Below are 22394 nucleotides of genomic sequence, written 5' to 3' on the forward strand. Positions count from 1 at the left end.
ACCCTTAGCTGCCCCTGTGCATCCCGAGCACTGAGGAGTGTCCCCTGCAGTCTGCAGCGTGGCAGCTGGCAGGGCAGCACTGCATGGCTGCTTGGTACACACTGTGACACACCACAGATGCTTTGCTGCCAACAGCCCTCCCCAAAACTGCCATTGACACAGCTTCTCTGAGCCTTTCTACATTTCCAAACGCCAATTGTAAGTTTCAGAGCGTGGGAAGAGCCCTTGCAGGGGTTCCTGCCACGCAAAGGGTGGAAGGAAAATCATGCAGGAGTGTTAATCCGTGGGGACTGTAGCAAACAAACCTGCCTTTGCCAAAAAAATAGTGCTGACCACATGGCACCCCATCACTCAGTAGCTAAGAGCAGGACACCCTCTCACCAAGCCCTGTGGGAAACCAGCAGCTCCTGAGCATGGGCACTGAAGAGGCAAACTAAAACATTTACCAGCACCAGCCGAAGCAACACCAACATACCAGCTACCCCACATAGCTCAGCAGAGCCCCAGAGCCACCCTGCCTTCCCCTGCTTCAATTCTACCAAGGTTCTCACACTCTACAGGACACACATCCTGCAGCCAGTGAGGACATGCTGATGGCAATGGCTGGTTCAGCTCCTGTGTTCCAGCCCTTCTACATTAATGTTATGGAGGAGGAAGATTACATGGGTTTCCTTGATACGGATCATGCAGATAAGCTACTGAAGGAGTATCAGCAGAGAGAGTGTCTTGATTTGGAACAGATGATGGCAGAAAGGTGAGAACAGGTCTGCAGTTCATGGTGAAACTGAAGGAATTGTGTGCTTTCCTGTATGCTGGCTGAGAATCTCAATGGCACTCTCACTAAACCTGAATGGTGACAATTGGCTGGAAGCTCCTTTAGGAACCATTGGGGCGCTGTGCAGTGCACCCAGTGCTGCCAAAGCTGGAGTTACTCCAAGGTGCTTTTAGCTCAGCTGCTTCTGAGTGACTGAGCCGTGTTCATGGGCTCCAGGAGGTGCAGTGGATGGTTAATCTCTGATGCAAGATCTGTGCCAAATGGCAGGACTTTAGATCATGACATTCCACACTTTCCCCTTTACAGGCCTAAAGCTTTTCTTCCATTTCAGTAGCATTTTTAGGAGTTTAATTTTTGTAGGGATTTTGGCTAGAGAGCTGGCTGATGGAAAGACACCTGAAGGTTTAGTAAAGGTTGCCTGAAAAACAGTTGTTGAGCGTGGTTACTGAAAATATCTCTTAGTGAAATATTTAACTAAGGGGTTACAGTGAGGACTTCTGGCCTCTTGTGCCTGGATTGGGGACAGCATTGGATTTGTTTGTAGCTAAAGCTGCTGTCAACTGCAGAATCTGCATAGAAGACTTTTCAGCAGTGGGGGTCCTGTTGATTTTTGATGACATTTATAAAATTGTGGAGTTTTAGTTATGCTGGATTCAAAATTGAAAATAATACCATCACATTTAAGAACCACAAAAATGTTTGAGAAATTATTAGAGGAAGGGGGTTTTGTTGGAATACAGCAGATATCTGGTGGATTTGATTCCCATGTGATAGTTGAAAACACTGTTAGTAAATTGTAGGTCACCAGAAACCAAAGAACTAGAAGCAAAATATTCACTTGCAACCTCTACAGGAATTTTCTCTGAACAGGTATATCTTTTTCAGTGTATTTAGTATAATTTACCGTGAGTTTACAGTCCTCATTGTTTTCTCAGCAGCTGAGACTCACAGCATTGCCCATCTGGCAGTGCACAGTGAGCACTGGCCGTGCCCTCAGCCTCAGGAGCTGCACCCAGCACAGCCTGGCAGGGTGGGCAGGGCACTGGGGCAGAGCTCAGGAGCCACCACAAACCCAGCACAGGCTGCAGACACAGCCAGCACTGCTTGGGGTTACCTGCAGTGCCTGCCACCCGTTTGCCCTGGGAGCAGCCAGGTTAAAGCTGGCTGGGGTTTATCTCCAGGCACTGTAAATCACACCTGTGCAAATACACAGGGGAAGATTTGGAGTAAAGTGCACAAGGAGCATTTGGAGTAAAGTGCACAAGCACAGCCACAGCACTCAGCACTAACAGGAGCAAAAGAGATGTGCTAAACTAATTTGAAGACTGTGGCTCTTGTAAGCCACTGAGCTGTAAAGAGAGGTGTGAGCAGGACTGGATCTGGAGAAATGGAGCCCCTCTCCTGTGGAGACAGGCTGAGAGAGCTGGGATGTTCAGCCTGGACAGGAGAAGGCTCTGGGCACACCTCAGAGCCCCTTGCAGGAGCCCCAGGCAGCCTCCAAGGAAAATGGAGAGGGGCATTTGCCAAGGGCATGTAGCAACAGGACAAGGGGGATGGCTTCAAACCAACTAAGGTAGGTTTAAATCAGATGCACAGAAGAAATTCCCCCCTCTGAGGGTGCTGAGGCTCTGGCACCCAGAGCTGCCCAGAGCAGCTGTGGCTGCCCCACCCGCGGCAGTGCCCAAGGCCAGCTTGGACAGGAAGGTGTCCCTGCCCATGGCACAGGTGGCATGAGTAGAGCTTGGAGGTTTCTTCCAACCCAAACCATTCTGTCATCAGATCAGCTTTTGAAACGCATCAAAGTCTTTGAAATGCTCGTTCTGACAACTGAGAATTCACATGATCGGAAATTGCAAAACTGCCAAACTTTCTGGGGCAAGAGCTACTGAGTCAGAAAAAAAAAGAAGAAAAAGGCAGAGCCTAATACCTGCATAAAACCAACACAACCTCTTAGTTAATGTGAGCAGAAAATCTCTACTCAGCTATTCTCTTCTCTCCTTTTCATATCATCCTTCAATTATGGGTGTGCAATGTATTGAAATAAATCCTCTGGATTTTCCAGAGGCATTAGATATAGAGTTACCACCCAAATACCACCCTTTACTATTGCTCCCACTTGACAAAAGCTAATCATTCATCTCTTTCTGGTTGTTACTGCGTTGCAACACTATTCCAAACATCCCTGAACACACAGAACTGAGTCACAGCTGCCTCCTGCAGGCTGCAGGAAAAGCTGGGGTTTTCCTAGTATTGGTGTTTTTGTTCAGAAAAATGCTTTTCTGAGAATAAAAATGACTCCACATTTACTTCAGTAAAAGTACACCTGCAGGGCTATAGGTTTGGTCTTGGCTAGACTGTTTCCCACACGGAGATCTCAGCACCCAAAGGCAGTGAATGTGAGCGAGCAGAGCCGAGGTGTCCTGCAGGTGTGTGCGGGGCAGGCTGAGCAAAGCCTCCCCCGGAGCCGCAGCCGGACGTGCTGCAGCAGCAGGACAGCGCTCCCGGCAATGCCGGGCCGTTTCCAAAGCACTTGGAGCCCGCGGGGCCCGGGATTCTGGCAATGCCGTGGCCAAGGAGCGCTGGGGAGGCAGCAGGAGCGCCGTGGGCAGGAGGGCTCCCCGCTCCCGGGCCCAGCCCGGCAGTGCCGGCCTGGCTCGCAGCCCGAGCGCTGCCTCGCCTCAGCCGGGTTTGCCTTGCGTAAGGCGGCCCAGGCCGAGCCTATAAAGGCCCGGCCCGCGGGCTCGGTGCCAGTGGCACCATGGCAGCTGCGAGGGACACGGCGCTGCTGGCCTGGATCCTCTGCCTCGGCGGCACGGCGCTGCTGGCCACAGGTAAACACCGGGGATACTGCCCAGGGCACCTGCACGAGACACGGCACCTGCACCTGCCTCCCGGGGCCAGCCGAGAGCAGGGCACAAACCCTGGCCAGGGATGGGCTCAAACCCTGGGCAGGGATGGGCTCAAACCCTGGGCAGGGATGGGAAAAAACCCTGGGCAGGGATGGGCAAAAACCCTGGGCAGGGATGGGCACAAACCCTGGGCTGGGAGCAGGGCACAAACCCTGGGCAGGGATGGGCTCAAACCCTGGGCAGGGATGGGCAAAAACCCTGGGCAGGGATGGGCACAAACCCTCGGCTAAGCTGAGCAGAAACCCTGGGCAGGGATGGGCACAAACCCTGGGCAGGGATGGGCAAAAAAGCCTGGGCAGGGATGGGCTCAAACCCTGGGCAGGGATGGGCTCAAACCCTGGGCAGGGATGGGCACAAACCCTGGGCAGGGATGTGCACAAAACTGGGGCTGAGCCGGGCACAAACCCTGGCTGGAGCCAGGCAAAAACCCTGGGCAGGGATGGGCAAAAACCCTGGGCTGAAATGAGCACAAATCTTGAGTAGGGATGGACACAAACCGTGGACTGAGCCAGGCAAACATCCTGGGCAAAGCTGGGCTCAATCCCTCGCCTGATCTGGACACACAAACTAAGCTGCAGAAGCAAAAATTCATTTCTGTTTTTAATCTGCTTTCAGTCATTTGTTTTACTTGCCTCCTTTGCAATAAGCAAAGTCAAATCCCTGTCCCAAAATCTTGCCTGCTGAGGCTGAGCAGCCACAGTACTACATCTGTATTTGATGTTAGAACTTGCACACAGATCTTAAAATGGGTTTTTATCTAACCACCCAGGGCTGAAAAAAAAAATATTAAAATCTCTATGCAACCACCAATGCGTGTGTGGTAAGACAATACAAATTAGATACCTGAAAGGGATGGACATACAGGTCAATCAAAATGAAGGCTGTAATAATGGCAGCTCTACTGATTTAATAAAGATAAAAGTGAAAGTGTGTAGATAAAATAAAAATTAAATTAAAAATAAAATTAAAATTTAATTGAGTAAACACTAGTAAAATTTATTTGAGTAAACACGAGTAATCAAATTAGTAAAAAAAAAGAGTAAAATAATATAGCATATTAAGACAGTATCGTGTCAAAGCTGATGAGAGTTTGTTGAAGCTTTATGGATAAAAACTACTTGTTTAAGTGCACAAAAGGTGTATATTTAAGTAGCAAATCTAGCAATTCCTTACAAACAGACCAGTGATGTGATTCTGTGCTGCTGTCCCACAGAACAACCAGAAGCAGAGACCAAATACGGGAGAGTCCGAGGGTACCAATTCCAAGTGGACACAGCTGACAGGACTGTAAATGTCTTTTTGGGACTTCCTTTTGCTAAGCCTCCACTTGGAGCACTGAGGTTTTCTGAACCCCAGCCACCTGAGCCATGGGAAGGTGTCAGAGATGCCACTTCCTACCCACCAATGTAAGGCAATGACCAAACCACTGAACCTTTCATGATGTTAAACTCTGGGCACTTCCATGACACTGATGTGCTCACAGGGCCATCCATGAAGGCAAATTCCTTGGTGCCCCCCCTCGTTGCACCTGCAGCTGTCCCAGTGGATGCATTTCTAAAGACACTCTGGGAGCTGCTCTCTGTACCAGCAGCTGCTGTTTGACAGGCATCACAGATGAGCTGAGATGGAGCAGCACCTACAGACAATGCTCTGCCTCAGGAGCACTTGGCCATCCCTTACCAATCCCTGGAAACCTTTGGAGCAAGGACAGAAAGGAGCTGAGGAAATGCTGGAACACAGCCTTAGGGGGAAACTGCCGAGTCAAGTGCTTAAAAGGGCACATAGGAAATGCACAGCAATTCCAATCTACCTTGTAAATGTCTCACTCACTCCTGTTGTCCTACTGGCCTTCTTTAGTGTCTCAAGGCTAATATCTGCAATTGCAATGGAAAAAGGTTGAAGACTTCAAATAATTCATTTATATTTTCATATGTATTTCACATACCAATCTAAAAGTTTGCTGCAGATCTATTTCTGCTTGGCACTTTGTTGTGGAAGTACAAAAAAGCTTCTCTTCACTGCTTTCAGGTTTTAATTAGTTTCAGCTTGCCTATTACTTTTGTATTTATTCAGGTGTCTACAGGACCAAGTACAAGGACAGGATTTTTCAGACTTGATTACCAACAGAAAAGAGAAAGTTGCTCTGCAAGTGTCTGAGGATTGCTTGTACCTAAATGTCTACACACCAGTTTCTACAGGAGAAAAGGAGAAGCTGCCTGTAAGCAAAATCCTTAAAACATGTTGAGCAAAATTATCTGACAGGAAACTTCAACCTCTGCCATGAGCAGACATGCAGGGGCACTTTTGTAGTGGTGAACAATTTACATCCTTTGTCCCAGCCAATATTAACTGAAATTAAAGAGACACAAAACCCTATTTTACAAGTAAAATTGTATTGCCATTTAGCTAAGCAGTGCTTGATTTAATCCAAAGGATCTGTCCAAAGTCACAGGGCACTGACACAGTGTAAGCATTTAACAAAAGTAGTGCCATTTTGTAGCCCTGCAGGCCTTAGATTTGAATGATTTCTACAATTTATGAAATGTATTCTGAAAGAATCAGGAGTGAAATAGCACCAAATGTTGTTTCTTGGGCTATATTTAGTTTTTCTCACTGGGGGCTCTTACCTGTGCTGGGTTGATCCTGTGTTCCTTTTTCCAGGTCCTAGTATGGATCCATGGAGGTGGATTAGTTTTTGGAGCAGCTTCATCATATGATGGCTCAGTACTTGCAGCATTTGACAATGTGGTGGTTGTAGCAATTCAGTACAGATTAGGTATTGCTGGATATTTTAGGTAAGTTGGTTGATCTCAGTTTTTCCTAAGTGATTTCTACAAGGATGTGTGCAAAGTCCTTGTAAAGAGAAGTGCAGAAGACTTGCTTATGCAAAGAAACATTTCTGAACTGCACGTGCAGCACTGGGGACAATTTCCAGTGCCAAGGCAGCTTCCAGGTCTGTTCTTGTGGGGCTGCTGCTCCAATCTCAGCGATGCCCCAGCCATCCATTTGTCAGTCGTGGAGGGAAGTTCTGTGCAGAGAATGGCAGATGATTTCTCCCACCACAGATTGTACTTTCCTCTGCCTCCTGGCTTGCATTGAGCACTTGAACAAATCTGTTCTCTCCCTGCAGCACTGGTGATGAGCATGCCCGAGGTAACTGGGGATATTTAGACCAAGTGGCGGCTCTTCGGTGGATTCAGGAAAATATCATGCATTTTGGAGGAGATCCAGGATCTGTCACTATCTTTGGAGAATCTGCAGGAGGAATCAGTGTTTCTGCTCTTGTAAGTTCACAGTAATATTGAATTGTAATTACTTAGGGGAAAAAACCCCCTCCTTCCATTTTCAGTATCTGCATGGGAAGTCAGCGAGAGAAAAGGGACGGGGTTACAGTGACACATCACCTGCGTCTTTGATAACACAACAAGGCAAAACAACACAGCTTTTGAATGACAAAAATGTGTCATTTTCATGCTCAAATGTTGTGGTTAAGCAAGAGAATGTTATTACTCATCTGTTGAATTAAATTTTGGTCCGTTTGGGTTTTTTCCCAATGTAAACAACCCTCAAGGTCTAATCTCATGAGAAAAGTCCTTTAGGAGGAGTTGTGGACTCTTGCCCAATTTCTGTTTGCTTTGACAGTGCAAAGTGATTGAGGTGAATAGTTCTGGTAGCTGGTGCAGCCCTGCAGTTTGTGACCCTGTGATTGTGTACAATCTTTACTCCAACACGGAGCACATTGGCTGTGAGTCTCTCCTTCTCCAGGAGGCCACTTTGGTACAGCTCACACAGCCCAGCCAGGCTTCCTTGTACCTGGCATACACATCCCTGCTTCCTCGGGCCAGAAGCTCTTTCCTGCCCTTCTGCAGCAGAGCCAGCCTGCCTTGGGCACATCCCTTCTGTACCTGCCCTGCAGGGCGGTGCTGGGAGGCCCTGGGAGCAAAGGGCAGGGGGAGGGAAAGGCCCTGAACTCCCCATCCCTGCCAGGGCTGCCAAAGCACTTTGAACAGCTGGGCTATGGCCAGAGGCTGCACAGGGACACTCTTAGCACATGGCCTTTCCAAATGCTCCCAATGGCCACTGCTGATACTGAAACCCAAAATGCCAAGGGAGAACACAGTGCTTGTCATGCTTGTCCTTGCTTTCTCACAGGTCTTATCTCCCCTGGCCAAGGGCTTGTTCCACAAGGCCATTTCAGAGAGTGGCACTGCAGCCCTGGGCTTGTTCACTGACCAGCCTAAGGAGGATGCACAGGTGGGTACTTGTGGGAATTTTAATTCCTTTTTCCACATAGTTCTGCATATGTTACACTGTTCAGTCCAAAATATTGAATCATGTGAATTCACATTTCTTGTGGATCAAAGCAGTCATTAAAGACAGTATTTCTGTGTGCAAATAGTACATGTTTAATGATGTGCTGCTTTTCAAACACCCAAATATCCCCAATGAGAAAAGAATGAAAAGTCCAGGAATGTTGTAACATGTAGTGTCTTCCAAAAAACTGAACTTACACTGTTTGGCTGGAAACCAGTATCAGACTGAATAGTCTTCTCTTCCCCTCCTGTTTGATGCCTGTAGTGTGCAAATAAACAAGACTTTATTCAGTTGTTTTTTTTTACTTTGAGATCTACAGGCTTCCAGCCCTTTCTTTTCTCTTCAACTGCAAGGAACAATTTCCAGAACCTGGAAGCTGGGACATAAGAGAGACAGCTGTCTCTAATGACAGCTCTTGCTCCAGCCAAAAAGACATCACCAAGAGTGGTAGAATGTGCTCCCTGTTGCAGATGGTTTATTCTCTAACTCCTTTATGTCACCCAGCCTTCTCAGCCCAGCCTGTTAGTTACCAGCATTGTCTCAGAATATTTCTGTATCAAAAAAACCTGCAGTCAGAGGTTTTCCCCTTCATACCCAGCCCATGGTGTGAAGGATTGTGAGGGCTTCCAGTGCCCTCTCTCAGGAGCTGGGACAAGCCAGGCTCCAGCACCCTTTGTGCAGGAGCTTTGGCTGCTCCTGCTGCACTCGGTGTCTCACAGAGCCAGACAGAGGAAATGTGTCCAAAACTGTTTGTTCTCACTGCTTGCAGAAAATTGCTGCTGTCTCTGGCTGTGAAAAATCCAGTTCAGCTGCAATGGTTGAATGCTTGAGAGGAAAAACAGAAGAAGAACTACTACAGATAACTCAAAAAATGGTAGGTGAAATGATTCTTCTTGCATTTAAATGACACCTCAGATCTTTTCATCCCAGAGAATACTCTTTGTGGGCTGTAATATTAGGACAACCTGAAGAAGGTTGTAAAATCTGACGTTCTTGACTTTTTCAGGACATGACAGCACTGCAGATCTGCAATGACACCTCGCCGGAAAAGTGCAAACAGGTTCCTGCCCTTCATTCTGCATGCACTTGGAGCTGCCTGTGGTTTGCTGTCGTGCTCTACCAGGGCAAGGAACAGAAAATGGCACAGATGATTCTGGAGAACCTGAAAATCAAACCATATATTATGTCCAACTTAAAAGTTCTTATCACATTGCTTAGGTGCTTTTGAAACTTCAATACAGGAGTGGTTTTTCCCCCACTGTTCCACAAATCCATGGCCATAATTAAAAAAGGAAAGATGTAAATTGAACATAATGACTTCTGCTTCACAAACATTAGAAATATAATGTTAATCTTCACAGAACCTCCTTCCTAGAGCAGTAGATCAGTCTGAGAAAATGTTAAGATGGCATGGATATCATTACTTTTTGTATTTTCTTTTGGCTTCACTTTGGAACTGCAGTTAAAATCTGAACTACTTTCAGAAGCAAAATGAATGCACTAATGAAGCTTTCTTTTTTCTCTTTTTGTTCAGGATTTCTTTTTCATCAGTGCATGTGTAGATGGTGAATTTTTTCCAAAGAGTCCCATGGAATTACTCTCAGAAAAATCAATCAATGCTGTCCCATACATCATAGGATTAAATAACTGTGAATTTGGATATCTACTTCCTATGGTAAGAGAATTATAAAGTTGATATATAAACATCATTTTGTAAATAGAGGCTTCTTTAATAGTATGATTCTCTGTATCACACAGATGATGAAATTTCCTCCTTTTGTGGATGGTCTGGATAAAGATGTTGCACGTCAAATTTTACAGAGCAACTTAGCAGTATTCATTAAGGTAAGAGACCAGTTTCAGAATAAGCCAGTGCTGCTGCTTGGCTGGTCAGGCTGGTTTCACCCCTGGAGGGACACATTTCACAGGGAAATGCCATTGTGCTGGACAGCTCCCTGAATTGGGGCAGAAACAGGCACACATGTGCTGCATTCCTGTTACCTCCAGTGACTGCAAATACCCTCTCCATTTCCAGCCTAAATGTCCATCTTCCTCCAAAGGAGTTCTGTGGGAATCCAGCAGTGATGCAGGTCCATAAACAAGGTCTCTTGGATATTGTAGATCCTCCCAGGTTATGCAAGACGTGCAGAGTAGCAGCAGGTCTGGCAGGACACCTATGGGACACCACCTCCTAAAGCAGTAGCTGGGCACTGGAAAGGACAGCCTGAGAGGTTTGGGGTGCTCTGACACCTTCCTTCAGGTTTCTTGAGGTTTTGCTGCCCTGTAATTTACAAATCTCTTGGCTTTGTAGTGCCTTTGTGCTCTCCTGAAGCTAATCCATAGAAAAGTACAAATTATGAGGTAAGAATTAAGGACTCTAGAAGCAGGGCCAGTACTTGCAAGGATCATTCAATGACACAAACATCCACCAGGAACTTGGAAATGCAGAGCCCAAGCTTGTACTGAACGGGAGAAATTATGGTTATCTACAACAATCAGTGGATTTTATGAAATCCAGCAGGATTTCTATGCTGTTGTGAAGGTGTTTCCATAGAAGAGAGAAGAGTCAGCATCACTGACTGCCGCTTATCTAAAGGTGGTTGATCCTTTGATCTTGCATCCCTCTTTTCCCCAAGATCACCTGTATCCACAGCTGTGGAACTTCACTCTGAGCCACACTCTGACACAGCTGGGGATTTTCTCTGAAAGCTGTTGTTGAGGATTAGCCAGGCATGTGCAGAGGCCACACTCACCCACTGCTGTTGCTCCTTGTAACATTCATCATCATTATAATACTTTTCATTGCTCTTTCAGGGCCTTACATCTGAAGTTGTTGACAGAGTGTACAAGGAGTACATGGGGGATGCAGAAAGCCCTGCTCAGGTCCGAGATGGCCTCCTGGATGCAATGGGAGATGTCTACTTTGTCATCTCATCTGTGGAAGTGGCCAGATACCACAGAGGTACCCAGCAGCTTCAGAACAGCTGTACAATTCTGTCGGGGGCTGGTGTGGACAGTGTGCAGCACTTTTCACCATCCAGAGCACTGACAGTGCTTTTATATACCCAAAACAGTTTTTCATCAATGTTTATCATCTCTGGAGCAGTATTTTCAGCTCTCAAACCAGCACTTTTCTGTATCCTCTAGATGCTGGCAACCCAGTCTACTTTTATGAATTCCAACATCGGCCGAGTTCCGCGGAAGGTTTGGTACCAGAGTTTGTAAAAGCAGATCATGGAGCTGAGATTGCCTTTGTCTTTGGAAAGCCATTCTTAGCTGGTAATGTACCCATATGTACTCCATCTTCCTTTTAGACCCTCATTATGTCTCATTTCAATTACTGCAGGGCTTTAGAATAGAATTTCTCTCTTATATGCTTCAAAAACATTATACTTATTATAAGCATACCTTATATATCATAAGCATCATTATGAGCATAAGCATCTTCTGTCTTCAGTAGCAGATACTTTTCATTACATCATTCATCTGCAGGTCTCTCCTACAAAAACCTCCTAGAAAAACAGGGCAACCAGGAGAAGTGTTGCAATTGATACAGCTGATGCTCATTAGTTACTTTCTAATGTGGCCCTTCCATCTCTCCCTTTGCAGGAGGGGCTACAGAAGAAGAAAATGAACTTAGCAGGACTGTTATGAGATACTGGACCAACTTTGCTAAAAATGGGTGAGAATCACAGTGCTAATTACAGCTCAAGTTCAGTCTGTGCTGCCCAGAAGGTACTTACCTGCCTGAAGCAGTACTTATATGCTGCTTGTAGAAATTTGACAGAATTTAAGAGAAATATTGAAGCAATATCTCTTCTTAATGGTCTTAAAACAACCAATAAAACCCAGCAGAAATGAGAAAGAAAAAATCTAAGAGCAGTTACTCCATCTGCAATGGAGTTTTAGATCTAAAATGAATGGCAACTTTTACACTTTTGCTGTTCCACTGATGAGCATTTTCATAAAATACTGTCCATTTATTCAGGTACCAGAATCACATCAGCTGGGCTCACCTGTTGGTTTTCTGAACTGCTCTGAGCCTGGGCAGTCAGACAGCAATGGATTGGCAAATGGAGAGCTAACTTGTCCTTCTGTTGTTTCCAGAAATCCCAACGGAGAGGGCTTGGTCCATTGGCCTCAGTATGACCTGGAGGAAAAATACCTGGCAATAGACCTGGAGCAAAAGGCAGCAAAGAAACTGAAAGAACACAGAGTGCAGTTTTGGGCACAGCTCATGAAACAAAGTCAGACTGGAAGGAGAAAACACACAGATTTATAAGAACTGTGGAGGCCACCGTTTGCTTTTAAAGCCCAAAGGAAAGTCAAACAAAATGAGTTTGTCAGCATACAGAGTAATAAGCACCTCCTAACTCACTGTTGTGTAATCTGCTGTCCTAATCCCAGTGAAGGGACAGAAACAAGGGGCATTCAGAATGTTTGTCAGACTGAAAATCACTATTTAATGAAGCAAGCAGAAAAAACCAAACCAAATCTGTCCAGGTCCAGACAGACCATGGTACCTACTCAAGGCAAATCAAAACTGAATACTGAGGTGGGAATGGGCAAATGAACTGAAATCTGTAAGAAATTATATATATAGACTATACCATAAGTGTCAGAATATTTTATATGCTTATTCCCTTCTTCTTGCAGAAAGGCATGGCCAGTTGTCCTTCCTAGGGACTCCTTCTGCTTTCTTTAACTGGAAATAGCTTGTAGGCAGCAGAGCATCCATCAAACTACGCCTGTGAGGTGGGCTTGACATCTCACAAAAGAGGACAGAAATCTCTACCTGTTTTATTGCTTTGTGAATTGTTCTAAATAAATGTTGCTTTGATTTTTTGGAACTTCCTTTTCTTTCACTTAACTGATGGAGGCTCATTCCGAGAGGTCAAGGCACATGCGAGGAGCCAGAAACGTGCCCAGGTTCTTTCTTCCACACAAATGGTTTCAGGTATGAATCTTTTCAGGTGTCTGTGCAGGACCTGAGGCTTAAGGCTCTTCCACAGACTCTTCTGGGGTGTGACTGGGTGTCCTTCATTCCTTCCTGGCAATTGCCCAGTCCAGGGGCTGCAGGAGCACGCAGTGCTGGCAGGACAGATGCCCACAGAGGCAGAGGGGGGAGCAAAGGCTGGTGGTGCTCCCTGCAGGTTGTTGGCTCAGCAGCACCAGAGAGAAGATCTGCTGATGTGCAGAGTGTGCACCCCCAGGCTCCCCCAGCTGGGGAAGGGCTCAGGGCACACCGGGAGGCAAGTGGCTTTTTGCCAGGTTACATGGCAAGCAGGATACAGAGGAACAATGTGGGAATCCAGGAAGCCAGGAGAGCTCTCCTCATGGCCATTAACAAACAAACAGCCCTACTCCAACTACCCCTTGCACTGCTGCCCAGCTCCCACATCCCACAGCACCCAGGGGGCTCTCACAGGGACAGCCCAAGCTCCTGCTGCAGGTATTGACCCTTTGCAGGTGTCCTCTTCTTCCTGCTCACCCCTGGGTTCACTTGCTTTTGCACACCTCTGGATCTCAAGCAGTGCTATCTGCACTACCTGGCCACCCCCTTTTCTGCATTTTCCATCACTTGTGAAAAACTCCAGCTGTGGCAATTAGGAACAGCTAATTGCAGCAACCATGCTGCCACTTCTCCACACATTTCTTACCCCTTCCCTTGTTTTGCTCTGACACAGCCTTTATGTCCATTAGTGTTGTGTTTGTTGAATCAATGTGTCAGTCCCTGTACATTCACAAAAATCATTATCCTGACAAGACAGAAGGAATCCTGTGTCTTTGGGAATGCAGAACCATCAGTATAACTCCTGGGTAGAAGGGAGGCACACATTGGGCATACATGAGAACAAAGTCGTTTCTGACTGTGTGAGGGGAAGTGTTCCGTCCATCTGTGGATTTTAAAGCCCAAATATAAAGACTGGTACACACTTTTAAAGAGAAAGGAATGACACCACGGCCACAGAGTATAGGCCACACTTAAACAGCAGATCCTTACCTTATGTCCCAAACCTCATTTTATTTCATAGCTTCAGTATTCATGGTCACTTGGTTCAGATTCCCAGATGCAGCTATCGTTGAAGAAATTCTCAGCAGTATATTTACTGACACTATTCAGCAAGAACTGCTGCTGTTCTGTTTTTCACATTCTGTCAATAAAAGCCTTCATCTTTTCTTTTGAAGTTTATTAATTATCCATAATTACTATAATTGCCTTTCCAAGGTGGTCAGTATATTTGTTCTGTGCCAGTCCCTCTTCTCAGATCATCTTGTTGCTAAGTGTGAAATATGCAAATTTTTATTAAGATACAATATTGTTTGCTGTTTGGTAATTTGTACCTTGCAAACCTGATCAACAAGGAGGGAGATTTAATCCATGAAACAGAGCGGCCAACAAGCTCTAAGTGATGTGCAGCTGTTAGAAACACAAATTCCTGGTCAGCAGCATTGCCTTGTTAAGGTTTGAGGCTGGACAGGTTCCAATGATCTCAGCCCCGTGGGAAGTTAACAGAGATCAGGAGACCGATTTCCACTGATACCCGAGAACACAGAATTCAGCAGCCACGAGGACGAGGAACAAACCAAGGCCACTCAGTAACTGCGTGGAATCAGCTCCGAGCAGGTAAAGGAGAATTTAGGCTAAGGCTGGTTCCAAGGGAAAAGCTGTGGTGGAAGGCAGGTTGTGGCAGTCTTGTGTTCCCCTTGGGATGCCTTTTGCAGCTGCAGTGTGCCTGGAGCTCTGGGCTTTGTGGTTTCAAAACCCTAACCCTAGCTTTAACCCTAGGTGTAACCCTAACTCTAGGCAGTAAACAGTGCCTTAGGCTAAGACTGGTTCCAAGGAAAAAGCTGTGGGGGAAGCCGTTTTGTGGCAGTTTTACAGGGGCAGGTCAGGAGCACCAACTCTCGGAGCGGCCCACAGGAAAGCAGCGAGACAAAGGAGGAGAAAGAGAGAGCGTGGCAGTGATCAGCAGGAGAGGCGAGACACTCATTAACCAATAGAAGAGAGAATACTAATTAATAGGGGAACTACGTACCTTGTAACCAATGCATATTAATGTTTCTGTTTGCTAAAAGCTGTAAAGAGTGGAAAGTTTGGCTGGTCATGCTGCTCGCTTCGTGGATTTGCCACCCAGTGCCTTTCAGCGCAGCAGTGTGGTGAATCGGTGCCGGGACTCCGGCAGGGAAGAGCCGGTCCGGGGCCGACCCCATGTTCCCCGAGCAGGGAAGGGCCGGGCCCGTGTCCCCCGGCCGAGGCTCTTCGGAGCAGCCGTGAGGGGAACGCCCGGGCCGCGGGCGCGCGCACGGCGGGTCGGGCGGGTGCGCGCACGGCGGCGGGGCCATGGCGGGCGGGCCGCCCGTGCTGCTGGGGCTGCGCGACGCCGCCATGGCGGGGCCGGTCCCGGCCGGGCCGCTCCCCGCGTGGGCCACCAACAAGCTAGGCGGCACCGCGGTAGGGCCGGGGTGGGGCTGGGCTGGGCTGGCGGGGCCCGGCCGGGGCGCGGGGGGCGCGGCCGCCCCGGCCGGGCCTGAGCGGAGGTGTCGGTGTTGCAGGACTGGGTGCCGGCCGTGCGGGCGGGCCCGCCGCGGTGCGCGCGGTGCGGGCGCGCGCTGCTGCTGCTGGTGCAGGTGTACTGCCCGCTGGAGCGCGGCCCCGCGCACCGCGCGCTCCACGTGTTCGCCTGCGCCGCGCCGCGCTGCTGGGGAGCCGCCCGCAGGTGAGCGCCGGCCGCTTATCGGCGCTGTCGTTATTATTGCTCTTATCGTGCTTGTTATTATTGCTGTTATTACTGTTGTTATTGTGGTTGTTGTTCCTGCCGCTGGTCAGTTGTCCCCCTCACCCTGTGTTTCTCTTTGCCCGGCACATGGAAGCTGGAAGGTGCTGCGCTCCCAGTACTCGCAGGCCCAGGATAAACAGAGCCGAGCTCTCAGCGTCACACAGGTACGGCTCAGCTCTGCCCGCCCGGGGGGACGCTCTGCACACCCTGCATCGCCTTGTTTAAATAACCGGGATCTTCCTCTAGAAGCTGCTCTCTGTGATGGTTTCCAGCCACGTCCTGGCTTGTGTGGAGAAGTCGTGGGCACAGAGTTTTTGTCACTGCACTACGCTGTTTACTATAGGCCAGTTAAAGAGTGTTTAAGCTACTGTTTGTGATCTATGCCAGGCTGGTTTTAATGGGGGCATTGCAGTCCAGCTGTATGGCCAAAAGTGATACTTTATAATCTAGTTAGTTCAGCTGTTTAAACTTTATTTTCCAACTTCAAGTGGATGGGCTATAATGTTTAGGTTTGGATTTTTAACCTGTTTTCTTTGTTTGCTCTTTTAAATTGTCCTCTTTAAATTTAACATGAGCTTTTGAATTAATGTGACTCAATAATTATTAATATACTTGTGAGGAAAAACTGCATATTGGCTAAAGCAGGTTGGAAGAGTAGGGTGGCACCACACTAGTGGAGGTGGGCAGAGAGGGTTTATTCAGGTGGTGCATTTGCAGTGTGGAATCTTGGCCTGTGGTAAATGGGCTTTTACTCTGGTAAAATGATGGAGGTGTTATTATTATTTCCTTCTGTGTTCTGCCCTTTGGGTGCAGAATTCCTCTTGGGTGCAGGAGCTTGCTTCATCTGGAGCTGCCCCTCAGCTGGCAGGGGCTGTGTCACAGCCAGGGCACGGCAGCAGGAGGCACCAGGGCCACTCAAAGGTTGATGAATTCTTGCTCAGATTCACCAGTGTGAGGTGGTTTTGCCATAACTGCTGGTGTGGTAGGTAAACGTGGTGAGTTGGGAAGTACCACGGTGAGGAGAGTAGGTGCAATAACACTGAGCATTAGGTTAAGGTCTCAGTTCTCCCATCTCTGAGAAGCTGAATTTGAAATGCATCAGGGTAGCAGACCTTGGCAATGTTCTCTTCCCCTTTTTATTTTATTCTCAGAAACAAGAATCGACCTTTGCTGCAAAGGATTGGTGTGAGGATGCAGATGACTGGGGAGCCTGTGATGGAGCAGAGGCTCCTGCATGTGCCTCCCTGGAGCTGCTTGGCCTAAAGGAAGCTGTGAGCAGCGAGGTGGAGTGTGCATCCCAGCTCCAGCAGCTCCACCTGTCTGAGCCTGCCCATGGCCCAGGTGCCCAGGACACACATCCTGCAGCCAGTGAGGACATGGATGGCCCCGGTGCCCAGGACACACATCCTGCAGCCAGTGAGGACATGCTGATGGCAATGGCTGGTTCAGCTCCTGTGTTCCAGCCCTTCTACATTAATGTTGTGGAGGAGGAAGATTACATGGGTTTCCTTGATACGGATCATGCAGATAAGCTACTGAAGGAGTATCAGCAGAGAGAGTGTCTTGATTTGGAACAGATGATGGCAGAAAGGTGAGAACAGGTCTGCAGTTCATGGTGAAACTGAAGGAATTGTGTGCTTTCCTGTATGCTGGCTGAGAATCTCAATGGCACTCTCACTAAACCTGAATGGTGACAATTGGCTGGAAGCTCCTTTAGGAACCATTGGGGCGCTGTGCAGTGCACCCAGTGCTGCCAAAGCTGGAGTTACTCCAAGGTGCTTTTAGCTCAGCTGCTTCTGAGTGACTGAGCCGTGTTCATGGGCTCCAGGAGGTGCAGTGGATGGTTAATCTCTGATGCAAGATCTGTGCCAAATGGCAGGACTTTAGATCATGACATTCCACACTTTCCCCTTTACAGGCCTAAAGCTTTTCTTGCATTTCAGTGGCATTTTTAGGAGTTTACCTTTTTTAGGGATTTTGGCTAGAGAGCTGGCTGATGGAAAGACACCTGAAGGTTTAGTAAAGGTTGCCTGAAAAACAGTTGTTGAGCGTGGTTACTGAAAATATTTTCTTAGTGAAATATTTAACTAAGGGGTTACAGTGAGGACTTCTGGCCTCTTGTGCCTGGATTGGGGACAGCATTGGATTTGTTTGTAGCTAAAGCTGCTGTCAACTGCAGAATCTGCATAGAAGACTTTTCAGCAGTGGGGGTCCTGTTGATTTTTGATGACATTTATAAAATTGTGGAGTTTTAGTTATGCTTGATTCAAAATAGAAAAAGACAACATCATAATTTAAGAACCACATAAATGTTTGAGAAGTTACTAGGATTTTTGATGGAATACAGCAGATATCTGGTGGATTTGATTCCCATGTGATAGTTGAAAACACTGTTAGTAAATTGTAGGTCACCAGAAACCAAAGAACTAGAAGCAAAATGTTCACTTGCAACCTCTAACAGGAATTTTCTCTGAACAGGTATATCTTTTTCAGTGTATTTAGTATAATTTACCGTGAGTTTATAGTAACCATTTCTTGTTTAAAACATGTCATATTGAAAATGTCACTGGACAGTTTGTTTTTTGTTTTCATACAGTTTTGCAGGTGAAGATGGTAATGAAAAATATGAGAAGAGTGAAGTCAAAAACTGGGACCACACATTCCATAAATTCATGAAAAGAATATCTGTATGTCCTGAACAGATTTTAAGGTATGTTGATAATCTGGTTGTAACAGAGAGATACAAATCATTGGCATGGATGGTTGGTACATCAAAATAAATTCTTTCTTTGGAAAGATGTGTGTGTTTTAATTCCATAATTTAAAAAAAGGTGCTGTGGATGCTGTTGCCATGTCTCTGGTCAGCCTTCAGTCCCTGGCTGGGCTTTCTTCATAGAAAGTTTAAGTAGATGAAAAGCCCAGCAGGATCAGAGACCATGGCTCTGGCTGTGGGAGACTTTAGACCTCAGACCTGATGAGGAGAGACCCTGAGAGTTTTTGGAGCCTCACTGAAATCCAGGCACAGAGGTTTCCAAGAGGCAGTGTTGAGGTAGAAGTGCAACACAGTGCTCTGCTGTTCTGATACATTTCCAAGGCTATCTGCTCCTGTGAAATTTTGTTATCTATTTGGAATTTCTAATGTCTGTCCTGCAGGGAATTTCTTGTTAATAAAGCCCCAGAGCTGCAGCTCATTGTGGACTCCCCTCAGCACCCAGCACTCTTCAGGTCTTGTACATCTGATGTTTTTCCTAGAGCAGAAGCAGGTGTAACCTCAGAGTAGCTGCTCTTCCTGAGAGAGGAGTTAATTCTGGATGGGATATAGTGAAGAGTAAATCATAAATCATTCATAGTACCAGAAAATACAGGTTTTCATGGATCACACCAGCTGTTCCAGGGAGTCCAGTGCTGCCTGTCTGGTCAGGCTGTCTCAGTGTAGTGACAGGGCTTTTGTTCACCAGCTTTCCAGTACCAGGTAGAATGACTGGGCCCTTTTTGATGAGGAGTTAAAAGTCTGAGTGGCTGCTTAGACAGAAAGGAAACATGAGAAACTTTCATTCATTGTCAAGGGTTATACAGGAGATTTTCTAATGCAGAGTGCAAGTAGCATTTTCAGACAGCTTTTCACTGGGTCTGTCCCTTTGCAGTATTGTGCTCTTTGAATTTGCCATTCCTCTAAAAGGCCAGCTCTGCTGCTCCCCGGGCTGTCCCTGGTTACAATCTTTCCATAGGCTCCCTTTGCCCTCCCTGGGCACTGTCAATGCTCTTAGACTCCCATTGCCCCTGCCTGCAGAGCACAGAATCTCCTGCTTGGCATTCAGTGGAAACCATCCTTGGTCTTTGTTTCCTGCTAGCTGTGAAGCTCTGATAGCTCTTACAAATTACCCATCACTTCTGTGCCATAGCTGCAGTGGTCTTGAGACCAATTCGGTGTTAAATCTTGTTGAATTTTATCTTTTATTGCCACTGTTTAGGATTCCATTTTTCAGGGAAGTGTAAGTTTGCTTAATGAAATTATTCTGGTACAGCATATTTTGGAGGTGTCCATTTAAAGCATTTGTCTCCTCTTAATCCAGCTCTTTCCTTAAGGTTTTCCAAGCATTAACCTACCAAGGATTTCCCCCTCCCTGTCTTTATTTTTTGGTTCATGACTCCTTTGAAGCTTCTGACTCACCACCATTGTTTTGCTTGAAGCAGGTTCAGAGATTTCAGCAACTCCAGAACACTGTTTCCAACACATAAGATTTCCTATCAAATTTAGATATTTAAAAAATGATAATTTTCTCCTCCCTGTCTTCTCTCAGATACTCCTGGGGTGGCCAGCCTTTATTCATCACGTCTCCTCCAGCCAACCTGGAGCAGGGTATTCCAGCCTGCAGTACCTGTGGGAGCAGCAGAGTGTTTGAGTTCCAGCTGATGCCCACGCTGGTCAGCATGCTCCAGAGTGACTCAGGTGCTTGGCTTGGCTGAATCAATGTTCCAGCAGTCTCCTTTTTGGGAAAGTGCAGTGTACTGCAATTTGGGTTATTTCCAGCTACCCACATGTGCTTAGCCACAGATCAGAGAATCTGCTGTCTCCATTGCAGATTTCAGTGAGCAAAGAGAGAACTCTTCTTCATGGAGACTCTGATTACAGCTTGAGTTGCTCACTAGTGAACTTTAATAACTGCAGTAGGGATAATTCCGTGGCCATGGAAGTATCTGTCTTTATTACCTCTTAAAGGAGGCCTTGGAAAATAATAAATGCTGTGAGATAAGATTGCAGACATGTAAAAATCCCTTTGAAAATTCTGTTTTGGCTGCCTTTAAAATGTTTAACATTAGAAAATGCTGTTTACAGAGGAGACTGAATTAATTTGTGCAAAGACTGAAGTCTAGTGGTAAGCACTAGCCCCTGATTATGTCACTTTTCATACCCTTATGTACCTCTGTTGCTTTGTTTTTAGATCTGTCAGTGGAATTTGGAACTGTTATAGTTTACACATGTGAGAGAAGCTGTTGGCCGACAAATCATCAAACCCCTCTTGAAGAATTTATTTTTGTACAAGAAGACCCAGATCAGAGATTATTTAAATAAACTGTATTTCTCTGCATAGATCAAAAGTCTGTTGGGGTGTTTTGGTTTCTTTTTTTACACGTATGTAATTGCATAAAAAAATTTTCCTCAGATGTGGTGAAAAATTAAATTTGTTTGACAGCATTGTGATTATTTCCAAGAGTAGCTGATTGAAGGATATTAGCATGCCTCTAAAATGTGGTGGCAAAATTTGCACACTTCAGTTACACATGGAAACTGAAGTGTAGAGATTGTTTCACAGTTCTAGTTGCTCTTAGCACTTGGGAAAGAAGTAAAGGAGAAAACCTTTCTTATATACTATTAGTATCCATCAGCCACACAGAATCAGTTTTTAGAAACTCTTAGCAGTGGAGAACTTAATGCCAGCCTGATTTTAAAAACCAATTCTGCGTTGATGTGAGCACGGATTGGAAATTCGATGGGCAGTGGCTGAAGGGCCTTGCTGTCCCTGCAGCTGGCCAACATGAAGCTTTTCTGTGTTTCTCCAGTGAAGGAAAGGTTCCATTTTTGTGCTGAAATGAGCTGTGCCAGTGCCATGGGTTTGTGTGGGGAGAAGGTGCAGGGATGAGTTAACCCTTGTGTTCTCACAGGTACAAAACTGGGGCAGGCTCAGCACCTGCCTTGGTGCAGGGCGATTTTGTGCAGCTTTGCTTGGAACCATCTGCATTCTCCTGTGCCTTCCCTGTTGGCTTAGGCTGACCTGCAGTATCTTTACTGACTGAAGGAAAAGTAATTTGAGTTTCCTTAGAGCATTCTGTACAAGTTTAATTCTGCAACATAATTAATTATGTTTATGTTAATTAATTATGTTAATAAATTATGTTTATGTTAATTAATTATGTTTATGTTAAATTAATGCACTAAAATTGTGGGTTTAAAATAAGGGGAGGTGGGCAGGAGAGGAAATTACACGAGTGATGGAATGCTGGCAAAACTGTGTTTTTAAGGAAGAATTGTAGCTTACCATGTCACCAAGTTACTTAACTTAGGTGAAGTCATAAAAATAAATATAATAATGTAAAAATACATAAGAAATAAATATAACTAAAATATCATAGAATATGCTGAGTTGGAGGGGACCCATCAGGATCTTCAAGTCTTGGCCCTGCTCAGGACACCCCATGAATCCTGCTGTGTGCTTGGGAGCGTTTTCCAAATCCTCCTTGAGCTCTCTTCATAATAACATAATATACAAAGAAATCTTAAACATATAAATATATTTAATATGTATAGTTCAATTTTAATATTGGACAATATTATATATAGTTCAATATTAAAATTGTTTATATATTATAGTTTAATAGATAAACTAATTTTAATTTAATTTAATAATGATATAATATTAAACTATAATATTATATTATTATATATTAAAAAATATCAAAACAAATAATGATCCGCTGTTGCACCAGGAGTGCGGGGCTCTCGGCGGCAGCGGGGCTCGAACCCGCGGATCTCCGGCCCTGCCGCGGCTTTCCCGGGCAGCGCGGGGCCCTCCGGGGCGCCAGGGGGCGCTGCGCGCGCGCGGGCGGCGCTCAGTC

At 46.2% G+C, this 22394-nt stretch overlaps 2 protein-coding genes and 1 long non-coding RNA gene across 5 annotated transcripts in view; 2 read left to right on the forward strand and 1 right to left on the reverse strand.

The window, feature by feature from the left end:
- LOC139596183 (uncharacterized) overlaps nt 1–15173 on the reverse strand; it is a 20677-nt gene extending 5504 nt beyond the window's left edge. Inside the window, exons 1-3 of one of the 2 annotated variants that reach the window (XR_011681268.1) lie at nt 15039–15173; nt 12015–12148; nt 6312–11510 (exon numbers count right to left, since the gene is read on the reverse strand). This is a non-coding gene — a long non-coding RNA (uncharacterized lncRNA). Of the gene's footprint in view, nt 1–6311; nt 11511–12014; nt 14280–15038 lie in introns of both variants that reach the window. The other variant, XR_011681269.1, reaches the window with a different exon arrangement.
- Nucleotides 3460–12848, forward strand: LOC139596180 (fatty acyl-CoA hydrolase precursor, medium chain-like). 2 transcript variants are annotated; one of them, XM_071440211.1, is made up of 14 exons: nt 3460–3606; nt 4898–5090; nt 5758–5902; nt 6346–6479; nt 6815–6968; nt 7837–7938; nt 8768–8872; nt 9005–9058; nt 9533–9673; nt 9757–9843; nt 10813–10960; nt 11146–11277; nt 11608–11680; nt 12106–12848. In XM_071440211.1, exons 1-14 carry the CDS (start codon nt 3534–3536, stop codon nt 12278–12280), a joined length of 1716 nt encoding a protein of 571 aa, XP_071296312.1. In that variant the 5' UTR covers nt 3460–3533; the 3' UTR covers nt 12281–12848. The 2 variants fall into 2 exon arrangements, with proteins under 2 accessions (XP_071296312.1, XP_071296313.1); XM_071440212.1 differs by lacking the exon at nt 9005–9058 and having other exon boundaries at nt 3461–3606.
- A 40-nt stretch (nt 15174–15213) lies between the features above and the next one.
- On the forward strand, nt 15214–20882 carry PDCD2L (programmed cell death 2 like). Its single transcript, XM_071440215.1, has 7 exons — nt 15214–15454; nt 15556–15719; nt 15874–15943; nt 16931–17370; nt 18376–18489; nt 20081–20229; nt 20723–20882. The coding sequence occupies exons 1-7, from the start codon at nt 15344–15346 to the stop codon at nt 20851–20853; spliced, it is 1179 nt and encodes a 392-aa protein (XP_071296316.1). The 5' UTR covers nt 15214–15343; the 3' UTR covers nt 20854–20882.
- The last annotated feature ends 1512 nt before the right edge of the window (nt 20883–22394 follow it).

This window comes from Agelaius tricolor, unplaced genomic scaffold, assembly GCF_023055355.1.
Source record: "Agelaius tricolor isolate 1412-34295 unplaced genomic scaffold, bAgeTri1.0.p SCAF_15, whole genome shotgun sequence".
Taxonomy (NCBI): Eukaryota; Metazoa; Chordata; class Aves; order Passeriformes; family Icteridae; genus Agelaius; species Agelaius tricolor.